Here is a 23872-nt window from a genome sequence, read left to right as displayed (position 1 = left end):
TCTTCCTAAATATGGATTTCAAATTCTGGATTGTCTTCACCATTTCATATGTTATACTAGACATCACTTAGGCACTATTTTATTAGGCACTATTTTAAGTTGAGATGCTTGTTCATGTCTTCCTTAAATCTTCAATTTCCGTGATAAAATTTTACAATTTTTTAAAGATTTTGTGTCCTGAGGTTCATTCTCATTGTAAAACATTTCTGTAACTGTAGTGGATTTGGTGGGATGGGGTCACACCACTGGGGCTGTACATACTGTGTTTTAGCAATAAGACCAGGATATGTGGAATTCTTTCATTGGTTGTATATCTGATGTTAGATTCTAGGGTGTCTCAGAGTTATACCAGCACACAGGATATCTTACATTTGGGATTATACAGGTGATCTAGGGTCTATTGGACTCACCAGTCTAAGTGAGCATAGTGAATATATGATCTGAGCTAGGCCTGGAGGTAGGATATGCCAGGGTAGGGTCAGGAATATTTATCAAACTGGACTACACTATTACTTATTAATTGAAGTGTGTACTGATTAGTACAAACTCTTGTGAAGGCTATGAACCTTAATGTAAATAAAAATTAAGTAAATAGTATCATAAATATTGTAATACCACATGTAATAACCAAACCCCAAATCACCAGTTCAAACAAATACTAAGGGAGAATTAATATCCAAATAGTAAGATTTATTTAACTTTTTTGAAACAATCAATGTCAGTACACTCACTTGGACATACAAATTATGTTCATTAAGTTTCACTTTATTATGGTGCTTGAAAAACTCAACAACTAAAATCTAAATTGAAGTTTAAAATTTGAACCACTAATTCCAGCACATGTGAAGAAGAGCAAATGGTGGGAAGAAATCAAAGAAAGCTAATGGGGATTTGTTTTCAGATATAGTTAGCTAAGTAGAGCTAGGAAAGATGACTGACAGTTACAGTGGAAGTATATGCTGTTCTTTACTCCATTGTGCTCTGGGAACCTGATTCTTATTTTCAGGATGGAGTTTCAGTGACCTTAGTCATACAGACACTGTATAACCTTGGTCTTGACTCAACTCCATAAATGTGTCACACAATTCATAAGTCAAGGTCCAAAGGTATTATTCATTATGGTGTTTTAAAATCTTTGGATGTAAATTAATTCTGCTAAGTGAGATAATACAGAAGAAAGGAATGTTTACTGTTTGGAATCATTTGAATGTACCTATACTTCTAAATTCCTGATGGAATGTGACAAGCCTAAGTAGAGGAGGTGCTCTTTCTTCACATGGCCCTCTTCATTTGTTTCAGAAAATTAATGAATTTTGCCTTCACAATAATATGTAGCTTTGCAGTTTTTTAAAACAATTGGGTCTTCACACATTACTGATGCCTTCACTTCTGCACAGTTAGAAAATCTGTCTTCATGTTCACAACCATTTGCTGAAAAAAGAACAAAGATATTCATTATTTGTTTATTAATTTCCTCTATTAACAGTGACAAAATAAAACACATAAATTGGGAGAAGGGGATTGAGCAAATGAATGAATGTCCTTTAAATTAGAGCTTTATGAGATGTTATTGAGATGAATTAATGAATTTCTTCACTCACAAAAGGCTTGAGAAAATTAACTTGGTGATTCTTTGAGGAACTAAACTATCTAGAGACTAGAAAGATGGCTCCTTGATTAAGAGTCTTTGCTCTTCTTGCAGAGAACCTGGTTTTGATTTTCCGAATCTACATCATGGCTTAAGACCACCTGTAACTTCAGTTCCATAGGACCCAATGCTCTCTCCTGTCCTCCATGGTCACTGTGTTCAAATATGGTGTGCATAAATACATACGTGTACACCAACATTTATAAACATAAAATAAACATAAATACTAAAAAAGAATCTCACCATTTAAAATGTCAGTCATTATGCAAGTACTTTCTAAACTTGAATATGGTTAATATTTAAAATCTATATTCTCAACAAATCAAGTTTCATTAACATGTTCTATACTGTGCCTAGCAGCCAGCTTTCTTATGTAAAACTACTGACCATTACATCATTCCAGAATGTTCTGTTGACCATGATTGCCCTAGACTTTGATTCTGTTTTTTATACCAGAGGAGCTAATTTTTGAAAATAGAGACTTGGAAAGGTAAGTAGTAGAGAATTTTGTTCTGATGACTAGATATTTATATTCAAATGTCCAGCAGTGACCACAAACCCGATAAAAGTCACTTGAAATTCATGACCCTACAATCTTTGTCATGTCTTTGATGTATATCGACAGCTCATGAACGCAGTCCCAGAGAATTGGAAACTCATAATTACAAAATCGTTCAAAATAACTTGTTTATTCCTCTGTACTTTTGGTACTGTTTATTGAGAGAGAGTCTTATTTGTTGCCCAGTCTAGAATCTAGCCCATGCAATCACAGACCTCTGCTAATTCTACCTCCAGAGAAGCACCACTACAGGCACATGGCTAGTCCTCTTTCACTTTGTGTGGTGGTTCTATGCAGGCTTTACAGCCAGCAGGAGGGAAAAGAAACATGATCCATGAAGAGATAAGAATGAAAGTCAGCCTGATTCTTTGGTAACAGTAGTGGGCCAGGATTTCTAGAGTCTGGTCCAGACCATTTTATATTAGCCATGTTTAAGTCCAGCACAATTTTGAAAAAACAAAAACAAAAACAAAAACAAAAACGTTTCCTGATAGCATTTAACTCAGTCCCAAATACACAGCAATTGAAAACATGTTTACATTGAGATTCTTTACAAAGTACATCTGGCTTCTTTCATAAGAATGGGTACTGTTGATTCAAAGATAGTGTCCAGGATTAAGGGTCTAGGAAGATGACTAAGTAAACATAACCCCTGCGGGTGTCAGGATTGGCCAGGCCCTAAGATGACACAGAAGTCACTTAGGCTGCTGAAGAGCACAAGTGACATCACTCGTAAGAATGGGTTTTATGACCTAATATCACTGCTGAAGATTTACAGATAAATGGTCTAGGATAAGTAAAACAAATTCTGGGAGATACGGTGGAGCCTGTCTCATCAGACAGCAAAGGATCACCAGGATGTAAAACCTTGTATTTCCTGACATTCCAGAAAGAGCAGATATGCATCTCACTCCACTGAAGAGATAGGATATATGTTTAACTTTCCTGACTTCCCTGGTGCTTATCTGTGTGCACAGGGCCTTTTTGCCCTTTACGCCTCTCCACATACTTGTATATAGTCATCATCACTGAACAAGCACCGTTAACAAAATAGTACTGTTCTGCCTCCTCTTCTCTGCCACCCATTTTTAGAACTTTTGCATTAATAACTCAAAATGACTAGTTCTGAATCTATATATCCTGCATGGTTCTTTCATCCTGCTTTTTCTAAGAGCTCTTTGGAGGATATAATTTCCATTATACCTGGGAGATGGATACATGAAGGTCCAGGGGATTGCGTTCAGACTAGACTACATAATGAGTTCTAGGTGAGCTTTGGTTATGTAGTGAGACCTTATTTCAAAACTAACAACAACCCAAACCACAAATAAGTAAATTTAAAAACTACTAAATAAAAATGAAGATCTTTTCCTTTCTATTTCTGCTTAAAGTCTTTCAGTTGGCTGCTTGTTAATGCTAGGACTTACTCCTTTAAAGGCACATTCAGCAGAGCTCTGAATATTTGGCTTTCCCTTTTTTGTTTATGATCTTAATATCATTAGTACTTTGAACTTTATCTAAGCAAATATACAACAAAGAATTCTGCAATTCAGTGGAGAATGCACAAAATTTCCAGCGAATGGCCACCAGAATTTTTCACATTAATTTTGATATTATTTTCCATTTTTATAATTACATCATTGCTGTTACAGTTCCTTTATATAGCCTGGGTTAACCTGGAGCTTGATCAATTTTCCTACCTGTGTTTGAACTCCTGATGCTCCTTCCTTGGGACCCAGAATGTTGGGATTACATTTGTTCTTTGTACTTATCGTCATAATAATACTAAAAATGAGATACTATGACATTCATTTCAGTCTCTTTCTGTGATGAAACACTAGCATTTTTAATGAACTCATAATATGTATATATTTGATTAGACTCTAAAAAGACATAGAAAATTGCTAAAAAGCAAAAAAAAAAAAAATCATGTAACTGATGACTAAATGGAAGGACATTTAAATAACAACCTAGTGTCATTGAGATGGATCAAAATAATGATACTTGCCACTCAGCCACTGGAGGTCAAACTCTCACACCTTTATCATGGAAGGAGAGAACCAATTTAACAAGGTGTTCTCTAGTGTCAACATACAAGTACACACAGAAACCATGGCACACATGCATGTGTTGGTACATATACACAGAGACACAAATACCCATTCACAAATAAATATAAATGTAACACAAAATTCAAATGATACTCTGGAGGAGCTTGAGAATTTATCATGCTAAGCTCCATGGTGGGCAAAGAATTGTAGCATATTTCTTCCTTCTGGGCTGACCTGTGTACTATTATCTCAACCACTTAGATTTGTATTGCGTTCTCTTCTTAAAATCCAACCTTAAGACCCTACTGTCATTGAGGATAAGAAAATTCACTTTAAATTTTAATGAATTTTAGCCACAGGAATATTTCTGTAGACTCCAATAGCAATAATACCAATATAGTTACAAGCATGCACTGAGTTTAGATGTTACCATAGACACCAAGAAGTATCATGTTTTTCAATGTCAAAAGTACATACATCCTAAACAAAGGAAAAGTTGTAATTCCAAAAATGATGTTAAGTATATTTTTGTCTCTTGAAAATAAGGCCAAGCCATTAAATCTTAAAACAAATCGACATTTTATATTATTATATTTGTATGTTAATAAAACTTACTGCATAGTCCATCTTCACAGTGATCAGGACAAAGTCCACACGGTTTTCCAATTGAGTAAGGGATGTATTGCCTTCTTACAGTATTACCACTGAAATTGAAATGGAAAACATCAAATACTTTTAATTTTTCTCTGTACACTCTAATGTTTGCTTATATTTACATCTATCTATCATCTATCTATCTATCTATCTATCTATCTATCTATCTATCTATCTATCTACATACATATATACATGGTTCCTATCAAAAGCTTTAGCTATGCCATATAAAACATAACATTTCCAAAGAGTACTCAGATATAGATGTGAAATAATGGGATAATTAATCCATTCACTCATTCCCTCAACTATCATCTCAGAACCTGAGCAACTGAAATAGAGTAAATAAGAATCTAAAGGTTTAGAAATATTTTAATATTGAAACACTCTCTTTAATTCCTGATAAACCTGGAAAATACTTTAGTCACGAATGCTACTTAGGTATAAAAGATACTTCCTATAAAGAGAATTAGATACAGGTATATGTTGTGATTCCTATAGTGTGGAGGAGGTCCCATTGAAGATGTAGTGAGTTTCAGGTATTTAAATGTATAATTGTGAAAGACCTCATGATTAGGAATGTTTGGGTTTTTCTGAAGGTAGTATGTGGGTTTGTGACTCCTATGCTTATCAAAAATGAGAATAGCAATGAGAAAAACACTTTATGAAAAATCTGAAGTGTTCAGTATTCTGAAAGTGCCCAGCCTACCCCTCAGTATGAGCATCACTTCCCTGATCATCACAGGAAATTAGAAAAGTCAGATTCTCCATTGCACTGAGGGTGGCAGGGGTGTGTGTGCAATGCCCAAGGGCTTGCAGCAGAATCTCTCCTCTATATGCAGAACACAGCTCTAGGTGTATGAACAATGTTAAGAATGAAGAAGTCATAAAGCAGTGTACAAGATCTGTCACTTGCTCCTCTTCATTACTCCTCTGACACTTCTAGGTACCAGGCTCTAGATGCTTACTTGACCAGGCAGCTGGGTGGAGTTCAATGGCTTTTTTCTCTATGTTACTAATGCCAACAGAAACATGCTTGAAAATTCTCTGAAGATCCTTCTAGTCAACCCATACACATATTAGAAATGAATCATTTAAAAGGCTTGATTTGAGGACTCTCAGCCTCTTGTATAAGTTTCTTGCATTAAAAGGATAAAGAGGTGGAGAGATGTCTCAGCAGCTAAGGGCTCATATTCTTCTTTTAGAAGACTTGGGTTTGGTTTCCAGCATCTACTTCAAGTGGCTTGCAACTGTCTGTAACTCCAGTTCCAGGGGATTTGATGACTTTGGTCTCCACAAGTGTTTAGGGTTGACAACCTGGGACTCGATATCCTATCAAGAGTTTCCTCCCAGAAGAAAACTGATTCCTTTTCAACACCCATTAATTACCCATAGCTCGTTATCCAGGGCAATATAGGCTTTTTTTTTAAATCACCTTTGGTTGTCTCCCTGAACTTGACGATAAGAGCCTATTATTAAAAACATCACCAACTTCAGACACAGAAGTTAGAGGAATTGAGATAGAATTGACATAGAAGCCTCCTTCCTGCAGATTAGCTTTAATAGTATTAGAAGATGCTATGTAAGCTGCCAAGGGAGAAAATAACCAATAGTTATCTTTCTCCAAAACCATAACAATGACTAGCCTGCTTGCTAATTTTCTAAACCTAATTTTTGTTGCTTTATTTATGCATGTAAACACTCATACACCCACAAAGGCTAGAAAAGGTCCTTAGTCCTAAAGTTAAAAATAATTATAACCTACTTGATGTGGTTGTTGGGAATAAATTTGGTTCATCAGCAAGAGCAGCAAAAATTCTTAACCACTGAGTCAGCTTTACAGCCCTCTGTTGCTACCTTATACCTATAAGAATTTGTTAAGTCTTAAACTTCAAAGGCTCTTTGAGAGGTCCTTAATATATTTTAAATAGCTAAGAAAGCTATAATCTTAGCCCTTTTTCTTCAGAATTTCCCCCCAAAAATATGAAAAACCCATTCACTAGATCTTGATTTAAAGCCAGAAACCCATTTCCCTTCTATGTTTTGTTTGAGCTCTTAAAAAAAATTCCCATGAAAAATGAATGTATATTCATAATTTGTAAACCTAATTTTTCTTTAGAAATATTTTAATTACATCTGTGTCTATGTTTGTCCATGTGTGACTATGTGTGTGTATAAAAACAAAGCTGATATCATGAATCTGAGAGATGATTTGGGGTAGGAAGTTTTGGAGGAGGAGAGGGAAGTCTGGAAATGATGGAAATATGGTACTTCTATGTGAAATTCACAAAAATAAAACAATTACTTTTTTTTGGATTTTTGAGACAAGGGTTCTCTGTGTTGCCCTGGCTAGCCCCAAACTCACAGAGAAATGCCTATCTCTGCCTCCTAAGTGCTGGGATTAAAGGTATGAACCAATACTCCCCTAAACAATTAAATTTTAAAAAGGAGATTCAACAAAATATATAATCAGGGATAGGATCAATTTAAATAGAAGCCACACAATCCTAACCTGTGTCATTTACTCATGTTCACTCCTGGTCTGCTATTAAAAGTTTGCTTTGTAGCCTACAAACATAGCATGAATTGACAATAGGAATTCACGATCCTTACACTTGGGTCCTCATGATGTTACCATTAGTCCAGAAAACAGCAATGGAGGAGGGAAGAGAAATCATTTTATAGATAAGGAAAAATGCTTCCAAGTGTGATTCATGGAAGTGATGAGATGAACACTTCAAAGATTTAATTAAATAAGTTTCAACTCTAGGGAACATTTAGAAGTTTTTACTCCCCTCTCCAGGTATAAAATATATCTTTAATTTGTTTTTATACTATGATAATTTTAAAATGTCAAATTGCATTTGACATTGTTGAAAATGAACTTTGAAGTAGATACTTACAGAGGACAATAGTGGCAAACATACAAGAATTTCAATGATTGGTCAGGGCACTCAGCAACTCCACATGCAACTTGGTAAGATGAATTCCAAACAATCTATACACCCAGAGATGAAGAAGGGCACAGGTCAGAGCAGAAAACACACACAAAAAAATTTAAAACACTGCTGGTATACTTTGTTTCTATATGCCTTATAGACACATTTAAGTGATTGATTCAAATTACATATGTGGGAAGCTCCCTAAGGAGCTGCTGTTGGTCAGCTAGTTTGGCAAAACTTTCAGGAAGTACCCAGTGGAGTTTAAAAAACATGGCAGTGGCTTCAGCCCCATCTCAGAGAAGCTTTCTTCTTCTTTGTCACCTTTGGCAGTTTCCAAGATGATGAGGATACAGAAGGCTTGGCTGAGGCCAAGGAGCTTTGTGTCAAAATGAAAGGTATCAAAGAATCTATGGACACCAGGAGAACCCTCGTGTGATGTAGAACTTCTCTGACACTGCTTCCAACTCTACAGGCATGTGACTATAAACAGCTAGAGAGTAACCTGAATATCAGTTCAATTCCTGGTCAGATATCAAACTGACCAAGATGTTGCTGTTGACTACTCTGCAGGTAGGTACATTGAAATGCTTTGCAAAAATAAGTGTCCTGTGTCCATATAGCTCTGGCCTTGGAAGATGAACCAGAACTTCCTCCCGGCATCATAGAAGAGACTGTTTAGTTTGATGCTAAGCTGTGAAAATGAGTATCTTCCTTCCTGGGTGGGCAGAGATCATGGATGACTTGCAAAGCCTTGCTACTCCAGCCAAGTGGAAGGCTGCCACTCAGCATGTTTCCTAGATGTTATATGTGGTAGGAGATTCTGTATGGAGCTGTGGCCTTGGATTTTCTGGTTCCCACCTGAAACTGTGTTTCAGCTCATGTCTTTCAGCCTGCAGGGTCTGATCAGGCCAGGGATTTGGAGTTACTACATGCCTGTACCACATCTGGATCTTCTCCCTACCCAACCAAGCAGGATCCTCACATCACTTTCTTCCTAGGTTTGGTAGGCCCTCTTTGACAGTGGACAGGGCAGAATTGCAATATTATAATTCTTGCTAAAAGAGTCATTTTTATTGGATAGGAAAGGGCCCAGGGACTGGCCTTTAGATCCAGCAGGAAGCTAGCTGTCAAGGTTTCTAATAATAAAAGTCCAGGAAGTGCCATTTAACTTTTCATTCAGGAGCCACACAGACCTGATATGCAGCCCTGCTAAAATCTGTGGAGGTGCCTTACAATATAGGCCATTAACCTTGTTTGGTGACTTGACTCAAGAAATTAGGGTTAGAAGAAAATCAAGGATGTTCCCTTACAAAGATTAGATTAAACCATTGAAAGATGGAAGCTCAAATAGCCAATAATTGACAAGACCATTGTACAACCAACCACTCAAGATCTCCCCCTGTGTACGGTTGATGTGCACTCTCTCTATACTCCCTGAAATTGGGAGATTGTGATAGAAAGATAGAAAGTTCAAAGCCAATCTTAGCTACATAATGAGATCCTGTCTCAAAAAGAAATTAAAAAATCTTTGCACCAACATTCTGCTTTGAAATCAGTCAAGTAATTAAAAATATTTTCTTGCTTAGCATTTACAGAGAGAGTACTTTTTCTTACCTGAGTATAATGTCCAACTGATGCATCAATTGGATTTGGGTCTGAGGCAAACTTGAAATCATTGACTTCATCATACCAGGTTTGGATTACATGAGACCATGAAGCTGGGTAATTTGCTCTGAAGATATTCTCACCACATCTTATATCTAAGGAAAAAGACAAACCATTCATAAAGAGAGCAACAAAGAAAAAAAGAGGAACACACCACACACACACACACACACACACACACACACACACACACACACACACACACACTCATGCTCGTGTGTGTGCTCAGAATCCCTGCTTTTTAAAGTCATTGCTCATAGTTCCTTTTTAATATTGCTTAAGAAGCATGATTCAGACCTGATGAACCTTTAGCTGCACAGTAGCCATAGGTATTCAATATGTGTGCCCTAAAAACAATGAGCACTAAGTAGATAGAGAAGTCTTTTCTTCAGTAGCTTCTCTCCTCGACCTCATTCTTCCACACATTAAATTCTCCACATCTGTGTGCACATTTGTATGTGTGTGTGCATGCCTGTGCCTTATGTGTAGCAAATGTGGACTTGCAGTCTTAAAAAAGACCAAGACTGACTCCTTTCATTTCTCTCCTGAGTAGCTAGAGATATTTGTATAATACTTTTACATATTTACATTGTTCTGTATGAGCCTTCTTTACAGTCATTCTTTAAAAATTACAAGTATAGCTGGGCAGTGGTGGTGCATGCCTTTAATCCCAGCACTCGGTAGGCAGAGCCAGGTAGATCTCTGAGAGTTCAAGGCCAGCCTGGGCTACCAAGTGAGTTCCAGGAAAGGTGCAAAGCTACACAGAGGAAACCCTGTCTCGAAAAACTGAAAAAAAAAATTACAAGTGTAACACAACATAAACAGAAGGAATTATATTTTCAAAGTTTATAAGCCATGTCTTAATTAGAAATTTAAAATTTCATGGGCCAGATTTTCTTCAAAGAATGAGGAACTGGCATCTTTTAATGCTCCCACATAGATTGGTATTTTTTATCAAGTTCTGTAAATAAAAAATTACTTTAAACTTTAACTGAATATTGTGGCCTTATAAATTAATTTTTAGTCACTATGTTATTAAATTAGAAATGTCTAAGGAGTAAAACCTTGAAAAGAGGTGATTAATTTATTAGGTTCAAATTGGGTCAAATGTGATCATTCTTAATGTTTCATAAAATATTTTATCCCATGGGACATTTATTTATTTTGTTATTATTTTTACACTTCCTTATGTAAAGATTATGTTTCATAGTTTATTTTTAATTTAACACAATATGCCTTTTAGGCACTCAGAGTGTACAAAAGTTGATCTTCCAAAAAATGAAGGAAGAGCTGGGTGCACACATGTTGATAGCTTACACACAAAATCCCAGTACTTACAAAGCTGACGTTCGAAGTTGAGAAATTTAAAGATAACCTGGACTATACATTGAGACCTATCTCCTCCCCAACAAAAATAATAAAAGAAGTAGTAAATGTAAATGCCAAGATATTTGACGTTTCTTGAGAAAAATGAGGAATTAGTTGATAAAATTAAATATATTTTTAAAATAAAAGAGATAGATTAGAAATACAATAAGCCACATCATTAAGATACTAGGTATAGAAATTCTAATTTCAGATAGAAATTCTAATTTCTAGATAGAAATTCTAATTTCAGAGTGCTGGAGAAAAGGCTGAGCATGTAAGAGTATATCTTGCTATTTCATCAGACTTGAGTCCAACTCCTAACAACCATACAGTGTAGCATACCACCACCTGTGACAACAGCACTGTGACAACCACATGTATCCTGTGATGTCCAGAGTGTCTAGTGCCTTCTTCTGGCATGTAGAAGCATTTTTATATACATGCACATGTGCATAAATACAAAGAAACACACATACACACAAATTAAACCATGATAGGATAAAATAAAAAGGAGATTTTAATTTCAAATTTCCTTTATAAGGCTTAAATTAGTAATTATTTTTTATCAAGACATTAGTTTCTCATCTTAAAAGCAGAGCAAAAGATGATCTATACCTTGCTTCAATTGTAATCTGGTTTCAAGGCACAAAGCTGGCATCAGGAAAGACAGTTTGTATAAAATATAAACCATCCAATAAGCACAAAGTGGAGCCTTTCAGACAGTATCATCTCTGCTCCAGAGATATTTAACTTTTAAAAAAGGCACCAGCAGAATATGTGTTTATTTATGTATGTTTTGTTAGCACAATATGAGAAAATGGGTTGTAGCTAGAGTTTTCCTGACTGGCCCACAGTCAGGACAAATCTCTGTCACCCACCAGTCCCATAGCCACTTAGACCCAACCAAATAAACACAGAGACTTATATTGCTTACAAACTGTATGGCCATGGCAGACTTCTTGCTAACTGTTCTTATATCTTAAATTAATCCATTTCTATAAATCTATACCTTGCCATGTGGCTTGTGGCTTACCAGCATCTTCACACACTGCTTGTCATGGCGGTGGCTGGCAGTGTCTCCCCCCTCCTTCCTGTTCTCTCAATTCTTCTCACTGTTAGTCCCACCTATACTTCCTGCCTGGCCACTGGCCAATAAGTGTTTTATTTATTGACCAATCAGAGCACATAGAGACCATCCCACAGCACTTTCCCTTTTCTTTCTTTTCATTTTTTTAAAAGGAAGGTTTTAACTTTTACACATCTCCAAAGTCAGCTTGTTATATTTGGGGATTTGGGCATAGCTTCTCTTACTACTTCCTGCTGGAGGGGGGCATTGTATCTTATGGGACACAAAAAAAATTTTAGGATTATGGAGTAGTCCATGAGGGTGTATAATCTGAGCCAGTTGCCTTGGAATGGTTCTGGATATTGAATCATCTGGGTCTTGATGTCATCAGACGCCTTTCAGTGGGTCTTGGCTAGTCAAACCTGATGTATCTTAATCTGGAACAAATTCATAGCCTTTGACTTTTGTGGAAACAACAGCAGAGCCTCCTTTCCAAAGCAACATATCCTTACATCCAAATTTTGAAGTCAAGGTACCTTTAAAATATACATTTTGTCATAACTCACCAGCTTTTGCAATCAAATGTTTTTCTTCAGTTATGAATATCAAAGAGAATATAATCTAGCTTCTCTATGTGGTAGCCATCTTTACTTGGCTTATTTTTTATATTACCTTGAGTCTATTGCTTTAAACTGCAGCATTCTAAGACTGAAACTGCACTGTGGCTGCTGGCTCCGCCCACTTCAGCTTCCCAACATCGCAGTGGTACGTTTTCCACCAGCTCTGGGATCCATCAACTCTCAGAAATAGTGGATCTATGTTTCTATCAAAGCCCAGAAACCTTTTTTTTTGTTGTTTTGTTTTGTACTAGCAAAGGCTAAATCCACCACACAGCTTAATGTACCATTTGCAGAGGCCTCATTCCTGCCATACTACAGGTCCAGCACAAACGCCAGGAACACGTCATAGTAGCTCAAACACGCAGGCTTCTGCTAACTTGAAAGAGACAATAAGGAACTGTTTTTAGCTCTGTTTTAGTATCTTTTTTTTTTCCTCAGGCTTTAGGTGGAAACTTTTGCCAACCCGTTGGGCATCATATTAATGGATTTTTCTGAACCTCTCAACATAGTAACTGACTCTCAGTATGCTCAAAGAGTGGTATTACATATTGAAACTGCAGAATTTATCCCTGATGCTTCAGAATTAACTTCACTATTTATTCAATTACAAGATACAATCAGGAAAAGGCATCATCCATTATATATAACTCACATCCAATCCCATATGGGTCTGCCAGGTCCTCTATCACAAGACAACAATGAAATTGATAAATTATTGATAGGAAATGTGCTGGAGGCCTCAGAATTTCATAAAAAACATCATGTCAATAGAAAAGTTTTAAAAAAGGATTTTTCCATAACCTGGCAACAAGTCAAAGAAATAGTAAAGAAATGTCCTACTTGTTCCTTCTAAAATCAAATGCCATTACCAGCAGGATGTAACCCAAAGGGCACTAGAGGAATGAAATCTGGCAGATGGACATGTTTCACTTTGCAGAATTTGGAAAATTGAAATATGTACACCATACTATCGATACTTATTCAGGATTTCAGTGGGCAACTGCTTTGAGTTCTGAAAAAGCTGATTCTGTAATCACTCATTTGCTAGAAGTTATGGCCATCATAGGTATACCTGCAGAAATTAAAACTGACATTGCTCCAGCATATGTCTCTGTTAAAATGAAACAGCTGTTTTGCTTATGACAATATAAAGCATATTACAGTTATACACATAATCCTATAGGTCAAGCAGTTATAGAAAGATCAAACAGAACTCCGAAGGATATGCTAAACAAACAGAAATGGGTAACAAAACCCCCAGAAATAGACTGCATAATGCTCTATTAACTTTGAATTTTCTCAGTGCCAATGAGAAAGGAACAACAGCTGCAGAGAGACATTGGATAATAGAAAAAACTACAGAATTAAATCAGTCTATATATTTTAAGGATGCGCTGACCTCAGAAAGGAAACCAGGATATGTGTTATGTTGGGGACGAGGGTTTGCTTTTGTTTCTACTGGAGAAGATAAGCTGTGGGTACCATCAAAATTGATAAAAGTTCGATTTGAACAAGAGAGACCTCTTAAGTAGAAGAGGTGATAGTTCATCAACCAGCCTGAACATCCAATTTAAACTAACTTGTACCAGTAACACATGCCTTTTCATTAAATCAGATAATAACTTGCCAAAAAGGAACCTCCCCAAAATTAGTCTTGGGAAAAGGTTTTTGTTTTTGTCTTTTAGGAGAATGAAGGTTAAGAAATATGAACAACACTGGACAAATAAGACAACTGAAGAAAAGGGACAAATCATCTATCCAAGGAAACAGAGTGAAATGGCCTATAAGTATATCATCTAAAAAAAATTTATGTCTTCCTAAATGTTTGTTTCTGCTATTCTCTAAGGACATTTAACACCATTGGTCTTTTAATTGTCCCAGTTCAATTAAAATTTAAAGCTGACTTTGGATTTGGAGAATGGCTTTCTCCTTCTTTAAACTCAAGCACATTGTTAAAAGGAAAATGCAAACTCCTTGTATCATGCCAGAGGAAAAGAGGCATCTTCTGCTATGGGACAGGAGAAAAACCAAATTAATTAAGGAACTATTCTATTACTAATCTCAACTCTTTGATTGTATTCTGATTCTTTAAACTTTTCTTAAAGTATAAATTTTATATCAAAATTTACAAGATACACACACACATTTTAAACTTTGTTAAGATATGAATGGTCATATAGAGTACTAACTAATTCTAGAAAAAAGGCTAGCTGCATTTAGAGTACTAACTAATTCTAGAAAAAAGGCTTCAATTAGCTGCATATATATGTCTTTGTGTTCAAGTCTCTTATCAGTCTTCTGCAGGAAAGCACGGCCAGGCTTAACATCAACTGAAGTCTCCAGGAAGAAGATGGAGCCCCACAATAACAACAATTTCACATGGACAATAATAATATCATTAAGCTGACAAACATCATCCACAGATCAGCTTTGAACTACAAGGCGCTCAGAGCAATTTTGAGATGACTAGCTGAGATGATCCAGTCTCAAAGACTACTTGAATAAGGACTTGAGATAAACCCTGAACTCTGGCATTATACACAGACTGGATAACAAAGGATATAGTTACCTTTCCTAGAATTTGACAATTAACCTAAAATTTTTCTTTTCAGGATAAAGATACCTTTGCCCATACCCAGCAGGAAGCAATTTTAAGAATATGACGCCCACATTCCCAAAGAGGTGGTGTGGGGTGGGTGGTTTTTTGGTCTTTTATTGGGTTTTGGGTTTGGGATAATTTTCATTGTTTAGGGGGGTTGGTTACAAGTTGTTGTCAAGGGTTAGGAAAAGGGCTAAGCAAAGGAGATTAGATTTAAGGTTCTTGTTTAAGAAAAAAAGAAAAAGACAATTAGTAGTTTTAAATACTTTATATTGGATTGGATTGTTTTATATTATATACAAATTATATATATTGAAATTGATATTGTTAGAAAATGCTATATGTATATTTCTAATTGTACCTATACCATTCATTTAACAATGTAATGCAATTTTCTGATCCTTGAATGTTATTATTACCAACTATTAGGATATAAAGAAATGAAAGTTAGTAGTTAGACATTATAATAGAACTTGTAGTCATATTAGTATGTTTTCAAGATTGAGCAGATATATTTTAGATAGACAGGTCATCTTCAAACCCTTCAGAGATCTACAGAATATGGCATTTAAAATGTTTTAATAACTTAGAAAAATTTTCTTTTTTTATGACTATGAGACATGTCGGCTCCTGGCAGCACCAATCTACTTCAGAAAAAATACAGGCATTGAAGAAACTGCATATGGAGTTAACTTTCATTGTGGCAAAAGTTAGCCACTGGACAACAAAGTATCCTCAAATCAACTGCTGACAACAGAACAAAATGGACAGACAGGACATGAAACAAAGGACTAATGATTCTTGTCAAAGCAAGTGTGGTTATGGCTTTATCAAAAGGCATCTTCTGAGGCCAGGACAATATGGCACCATCCCTGAAGTGGCCTTGGCAATCCGAAAAAGGTACAGTGCCCTTTTCTTCGAAGGCAGCAGAACAGGCAGTGGGCCGATGGCTTCTGTTGTGCAATGGAACAGCAGCTGAAAGCTCATGCCTCTCGATAGTAAACTGGAATTTAATAGAGGGATGTGGAGAAGAAGGGGATGCTGAGATGAAGCCACACACACACATAGCCAAGAAGAATGGACAGCTGAATTCAAAAAACATCAACAATTTCCAGAATTTAAAACCCTGAATCTAAAACCCTGAAGGACACTAGTGTAATTCAGGTGTTTCTGGTACATGGACTGCTCTAAGCAAATGTGAGGTCAAACTGTTAACCTTGTGTACATCCTGGTTCACAAATGAGTCTGTCAGATACACTAAGCCTATAGGCTGAAGATGATGCCCCAACACTGCGGAGAAACCTCAGGTGACTGTCAAGGCAGCTGGCTGTTTCTGTCAATTCACATTTTTTTTGGAAGCTGCTTACATGCACTTCCTGTTTTTAATTTTTATTAGGTAATAATATTTTCCTTCTTGGAGCTCTGAGGTAGTTGAAGATTAGTTAGTTATAGTTGAAGATTAGTTAGGATAGAAAGTGAATTATGTACATTTTGGACTTACCAAAATAGGATAGATAATGGAATTATTTTCTCTGAATTTGTCAAATACAAATGGACTAGACATTTTTTAGGTATTTATTACTTGTATATATAGTATATAGTTATTATACTTTTGTGTATAGTTTTTCTTATGTTAGTTATAAGCTTTTCCCTTTTTTCTTTTTATTAAAATAGAAAAGGGGAAATATGGTAATATTTCATTTGTACTGAAATGTGATTTTATTTGTATGTTAATAAATAAAGTTGCCTGGGGGTCAGAGCTAATAGCAAGCCATAGCATAGCCAGGCGTTGGTGGCACAGGCCTTTAATCCCAGCTCTTGGGAGGCAGAGCTAGGTGGATCTCTGTGTGTTCAAGGATACAGCCAGCATGGAGACACATGCCTTTAATCTCAATACCAACCATAGAAGACCTGGAGGTCTGTACAGATGGGCAGTGATGAGGAGGTCATGTGGTTGGATTTACAACCAATGAGAAGGCAGAATAGAAAGTCAATAAAAAGCACAAACACACAGGAAGTAGGTCTCTTTCAGAGAGGTAGGACCACCACGTTAGTGAAGGATAAGTTTTTTAGCTCTTAGCTATTGCTCTGACCTCTTGGCTTTCATCTCTGTATTGGCTCTGTGTTTCTTATTTAATAAGACAGTTACATCTACAATGGGCTTTCCTATGTGACTCTCCATTCATTTGTAAGTAATTTTGAGTTTACATACTGGTGGTCCTGACATCTGGAGAACTATGTTCATAAGTGCACTGGCTTGCCCATCTCTGTGCATTCACTCTGGCATCATTGCTCCATTGCTAAAAGGAAAAAGAAAGAAGAGCCATGGAATAACTAAAATGTCAAACTCACATGATCTTTTCAGACAGGCTGAAAATCATTGCAAAATATATGTAGGCACCTTCTGATTTTCATCATAATCAATATATAATATAGTATATGTTGAAATGTTTATGTTAGCATGCATATTATCAGCTTTCATGGTGACATTTATAAATAAGTTTATTTTTTGCATATTTCCACCCCCTCTTCCTGATCCAGCTCATCCTCTTATGCATGTCCTCTCACCCACAGCCTCCATTTGATGTCACACATGTTCTCTTTCCTTCCACTTCCCATTCCAACCCCCAACATTGATCTTCTTACTAGTTTCATAACCTATGTCCAAAATTACTTCAACTTTTTTTGGCCTTTTCTGTACCAAATAAATACAAGTAGTCTGTCTTCCCAAGACCACAAAAAATACTAAAACCTTTAATGGTCTAATGACTTACTGAAATCAAAACAGGAATCATTAAAGACTGAGTAATTGCTGTAGAGCGAATAACACTAACCATGTTGAAGTACTAAGACTATTTTTACAGCTGTAAGAAGTTGCCTCATAAATCCTAGCTTCATTTTTTCCCTCACTGAATTAATTTAAGAGACACATTGACTTTGGGTTGGATCCAGACAGTGGATTATTTAGATGAAGGGTCATTGGACCTTAAAGCAGAAATCTTCTGACCCTAGATTAAGAGAGAAAAGAGTAAGCCAAAATAACATGGTAAATTTTCACTGGAGACTAGAGTCAAAAGATTTGATTTTAGTTCAGTCACTATAATTGATATAGCTCCATAATACCAGTAATTTAATATCAATTAAATTTAAAAGAAATTTAATAATTTCTCCTCTGATCATTGAACAGCTAAAGACATAGAGGTAGAGAACAAATTTTGATCTCTATGTGCATGACATAAGATATGAACACCCTCCCATGCACATATACAAAACAATGAATACTTTTTTTTTTTTTTAAAAAAAGAGAAGCTTGCTGTGGGATGTTCTGTATGTCCTGTGGGAGCCCATTCTCAGGTTCTTTGTGGCATTACCCAGCAGGTCCGTATAGAGGATGATTAGGACCATGGGCCTGAGTGCAGGTGTTTGAGATGGTCTGCACTTGGCTGTGCTGGGGGATGGTCTGTATGTCAAGTTGCTCTGATTGGTTAATAAATAAAACCTGATCGGCCGTGGCTAGGCAGGAAAGATAAGCGGGACTAACAGAGAGGAGATATAAAAGGACAGAAAGGCAGAAGGAGACGCTGCAGCCGCCGCCATGACCAGAGAGGCTGCAGCCGCCGCCATGACCAGCAGCATGTGAAGACGCCAGTAAGCCACCAGCCACATGGCAAGGTATAGATGTATGGAAATGGATCAATTTAAGATAAAAGCACAGTTAGTAAGATAAAGGAACAGTTAGCAAGAAGCCTGCCACGGCCATACGGTTTGAAAGCAATATAAGTGTCTGTGTTTACTTGGTTGGGTCTGAGCGGCTGTGGGACTGGCGGGTGACAGAGATTTGTCCTGACTGTGGGCAAGGCGAAAAAACTCAAGCTACAGAAGCTAGAATAGAGACCAACCCTCCTCAAGCACACAAGAGAAGCCAGATGCTATCTACAAGCTCCAAACACAGCTCTCCAAATGAACTGTCCTGTTGTGAGCTCTCACCATCTTTAGTAAGTCACTACCAGGTGGAGAAACCATTCTTCTCAGTTGGTTGTGCTTGTTTACAATCTCTTCTTGGACTGACTCTTTAGTGGTAGACAAATCCTCAAAATTTTTATTCTAAAGGGAAAAAAATTAAAGTCATGTTAGTGTTTGTTAAGATTGCATAAAAATGTGAATAAGTTGTCTAAAGTGAATGAAGGTCATTTTTAATTAAAAAAATTTAATAGTTTCATAGTACTTTGTTAAATAGATACACAATGATTGTGATACAAATTTGTACTGTAATTATATTTACAATATTTTACAATCACAAATGATTCTGTGATAGCATTCTTCAATTGCTTATATACATTTTAAATATATTTGAGGGCAATAGTTTAGACATTGTATGCTGACAGAGTATATCTACATGATTTTTTTTTTTTGGTTTTTTGAGACAGGGTTTCTCTGTGTAGCTTTGTGCCTTTCCTGGAACTCACTTGGTAGTCCAGGCTGGCCTCGAACTCACAGAGATCCGCCTGCCTCTGCCTCCCGAGTGCTGGGATTAAAGGCGTGCGCCACCACCACCCGGCATCTACATGAATTTTTAAATACAAAATTTTGATAAACAAAACCCAGTTTTCCTTGAATGACTGTGTCTGCTTTGAGATAATATTTTAATATGAACTGAAGGTTTTCTTTCAAGTTCTGTCTTTTGAAATTTTTTTCATTTTTCCGCAGCATATGGTTGTGAATAGCAACCATTGTGACTAACAAAGCATTACTACTAATAGAGAAAGAAAATTTGTTTTGCCAGAGCCTGAGACACTAAATGCTCAAGCTGTGATACAATAAGACAGCCATGGAAAATTGTATTTTTGTAGTGAAGATGGAAAGTCATTTTTTAAAGTACTCATGCCCATGTTACTCATTAAGCCTTGACAATAAATGTTAAGAAAATCTATGAGTTTTTATTAGAAACACTTTAAATAGAAATTTTGAGAATTGAATGAATTTATGGCATGTCAAAGTAAAAACTCTTTTGAGGCTACAAATGTCAATTTTGATTTAAGAGAGATCTATAATAATATCCATGAATGTTAGAGAGCCTTAAGTCATTCACACTCAGTTAGGCTGTAGCAAGGAAATGCTAAGGATGAAGACACATAATTCCTTACAGACCTTAGTAGGCAACAGACATCTGAGTTTGGAAGCTTGTGACATAATGTATAGGCCCAGAGCCAGTACATGTGTACATTAGAGAATTTTATATGCAACAGTTTTTTGTGATCACTTCAAAGACATGTTTATCTAATAGAATATCCTTCAATTTAGAGTCAATGGGTGTTTGAAAATAGTTGAGCATAGTTGACTTTACATTTCATTGGACAGTGATAAGCTTGCTAAGTTAATTCAGATGCTCATATTTAAATATACATCTTTGCATTTGTGTGGGACAGGTAGATGGAGTGCTATTTTGTGAATTGCCAAGATAAGAGTCACTTGCTTATATAAACATACTCCTGACTGTGCTGCTTTATCTTACAGAGCAAGATATTACACCATAACTATTGATGGACTGACTCTCACATTTTATCTCAGTGCTGGGATCAGTTGTTGCTCCTTCCTACATTTTTACTCCCCTCGAGTCTCTGGAGACATTACACCCATGGATCTGATCACACTGCATTGCCTGTGGCTGCTACATGCCCATCTTTCCCTAATTTTTTATGTTCTGAAGGCACTAATGAAAAGCCTTGTGCCAAGAGATCTCTGACAGCCACAAAACAGTAAATGTGCTTGTATTCTCTTAATAGGAAGTTGTACAGATATAAAGAAAAACCTACTAGAAACACTGAAATGTGACAATGAAATGTTAAAGGGTTTGTTTTGGATAGAAATGAGCCCTAGTAATTACAATACCACAAAGTAAAACCAAGAGAAACAACAATAAATGACACCGAGAGATGAATCAGTTCTCCATGGTAACTTTCAAAGAAACCTTCATTCATAAAACATGGCTTGAATCTCTCTGCTATTTGGATCTTAAAAATTTGTAAAAGAAAAAATGTACCAATAGACCAAAGAGAGAAGGGAGGGGGAAGGAACGAAGGGAAGAAGAATAGATAGTTCAAAAATGTATAAAATACAATCATTTTTAGAAAGAAATGAGAATGCAAACAATTTGAAAAAACACCTAGATAATAGTCTCCAGATTACCAATTTGATTATGGTAACAAAAGACATATAATTTATCTTCTAAAACAGGCTTACCAGTTATTGGCACCCCCTACTCTGGGGGAATTCTAGTAGTCTTCAATGCAGAGGCCAAATAAGAGTATGAGGGGGACAGCAATGCCCAATGTTTCTAACTTTTAGTAGCTTTCTAAGGGGAGAGATTCTTTGTGGGTACTACACACCCCATCATTAAAGATGACTGAGTCTTATCTGGGATTATCTAAGCATAAGAACATATTACCAATAATAAATATTTGGCTCATGTACACACTTATTGTTTGCATAGTAGATGTACTTAACTGCTCTGGTGTGTGTGTGTGGGGGGGATGGTAATTGCTGAGGATCAATGTGACTTACTCTACACTCTGGGCTTTTACAATTTTAAAGAGTGATCTGATAGCTTTCTAGCCTTCATTGTTGCCTCAGTTGTTCTGATAAGATACTAAACCTTACCCATACCTCATAGTCATCTTGAAGAAGGGATGGGGATAACACAGCAGCCAGGAACAACAACAATGGGAATAATGTCATGTCTAGAAAACAAAGAAGAGAAAAACGATCTGCATTGAATGTTTACTACTAGGAGTTCTGAGTAACAAAGAAGGTATGGGGGAAGTAACGCGATCCATTTCCTACATTTACTAGCACTGTAACAAGGAGTACACACTGTTTATATTGTCAAAGTGATGAACTCAAAAAGCCTTTGCCAGCTGGTGCAATAAGGAATAAATCAAAGTGCCTAACTGAAACTCCCCGAAGCATATACCTATGAATAATCTGGACGATTATATTCTCCTGCCTTGTCACACTTTAATCCATGGAGGTCCTCTCTTCAGATTCTAGGAATTTAGGAATTATTCGTTTGTCCTTTCAAGATTTGCAAAATCACCCAACTATTACCATGGCGGGGCACTACTATGATGCGATTAACCCTTGTTGGACATTTTAAGCTCTGCCTACTCTGTTATATGATGTTTCTTTGTTATTCATTCTTCAAAAGTTTTTCTTTTCTTTTTGAGACAAGATTTCACTATGTGTCCCAGTCTAGCTTCAAACTTACAACTTTGCCTCAGAGTCTCAAGTGCTGAGACATATCTGTACGTTACCACCCAAAACTCTGTCATATTTTTAAATCAATGTCCTTAACTTGGTCATGTGTCCAACATATTAACACATTCACTCTCAAAGTCTGATCTATAATACCAAGACTGAACCTTGATAATCTTGGAATTTCATCATCATATTTTACATATAATGGTAAGTGTATGATAAACTAATGCCATGTTCAACAATAGGGAAACCATTTAAATAATTTGGAACACATTCTCTTGATAAGGGTATTAAGCAAAACACATATGCACACAAACATACGTATTTGAATGTGTGCTGGTATGCATGTCTATATATATGCGTGCATGTGGAGACCTGAGGCAGACATTAGGTGTCTTCAATTGCTCCCGACCTTATAAGTTGAGACAGCATGTGTGAGGGAACCCCGAGCTCACCATTTCAGTTAGTCTGGCTACATAGCTTGCTCTGGGTATTCTCTGTCTCTACCTTCTGCCTGCACTGAAGTTTTTAGCATACAACCACACTCACCTGGCTTTTAAATGGATTCTGGTGATTTAAAATACGGTGTCCATGCTTACATAGCAAGTGCATTCTCTACTGAGACAAACTGGCAGCATCTACACCTTGCTTTTAATGATTTCTCCTAACCAGTAAGAAAAGTTTTTCTTACTCTACAATTAATAAAGACCTATACAGATGGATGCAATGCATAAATAGGTAATTTCCATGAAACATTCCAAAGCACCCTTTGCCACAGCAATTTAGACACACAAAATAGCATAAGCTATGTTTGGTGTCACTTGTTATGTGACTCTCTATGGGCTTCGTTTAAAACTCATAAAAACCTAATAGTGAGATGCTGTGACTCAATAGCCCACTTTACACATGAGCAATCTCAGTGTTTGAGATTTAATACTGACACGTCGTAAGAATTTTGGGAGCACAATTGAAATCTAAGAACCGTCTCTGTGGCATCAAAGCCTTCAATTCCAAGAGCCAGAGACTGTGGTGCTTAGAGGATTATGCAGACAAGGAAATATGTTAATCAAACCCCAGAAGAGATGCCTGAGGTGAGTGCATTCTTGGAAGAATCACATGATAACTAGTCACATTCTCCTGAGTATCTATTGTAATAGTTTCTAAATTCCAGTGTCATATTCACTCATCACTCAGTTTGCTTTGTTGTGTTTTTCTGAGCTCTGAAGCAGTCAGCACAGAGCATAAATTCTACAGAACAGCTAGAAGTCATTATGAACACAATCTGGATAAATATCCTGTAAGAAAAACAGCCTTGTCAATTCCTGAGAAGCATCCCCCTCCCCATTTTATAAGAGTGAATACCCCTGCTTCTTTGAATTTGCTAAGCATTGGCACTGAAATTCTGAGCTGTGCCTGATCTACAATACTTGAAATTTCTACTACTCA

The 23872-nt window shown here is 36.6% G+C and overlaps 1 protein-coding gene across 1 annotated transcript; it reads right to left on the bottom strand.

The window, feature by feature from the left end:
* Positions 1 to 798: 798 nt before the first annotated feature.
* LOC102915984 (cysteine-rich secretory protein 1-like) lies at positions 799 to 21907 on the bottom strand. Its single transcript, XM_076556993.1, has 7 exons — positions 21836 to 21907; positions 19160 to 19276; positions 17385 to 17472; positions 9469 to 9614; positions 7816 to 7910; positions 4874 to 4962; positions 799 to 1431 (listed from the first exon to the last, which is right to left on the bottom strand). Exons 1-7 carry the CDS (start codon positions 21905 to 21907, stop codon positions 1304 to 1306), a joined length of 735 nt encoding a protein of 244 aa, XP_076413108.1. The 3' UTR covers positions 799 to 1303.
* Positions 21908 to 23872: the final 1965 nt, after the last annotated feature.

The sequence above is a fragment of the Peromyscus maniculatus genome, chromosome 21 (genome assembly GCF_049852395.1).
Source record: "Peromyscus maniculatus bairdii isolate BWxNUB_F1_BW_parent chromosome 21, HU_Pman_BW_mat_3.1, whole genome shotgun sequence".
NCBI lineage: Eukaryota > Metazoa > Chordata > Mammalia > Rodentia > Cricetidae > Peromyscus > Peromyscus maniculatus.
The sequence above is the reverse complement of the archived record's forward strand: the minus strand, read 5'-3'. Positions and strand labels throughout refer to the sequence as shown.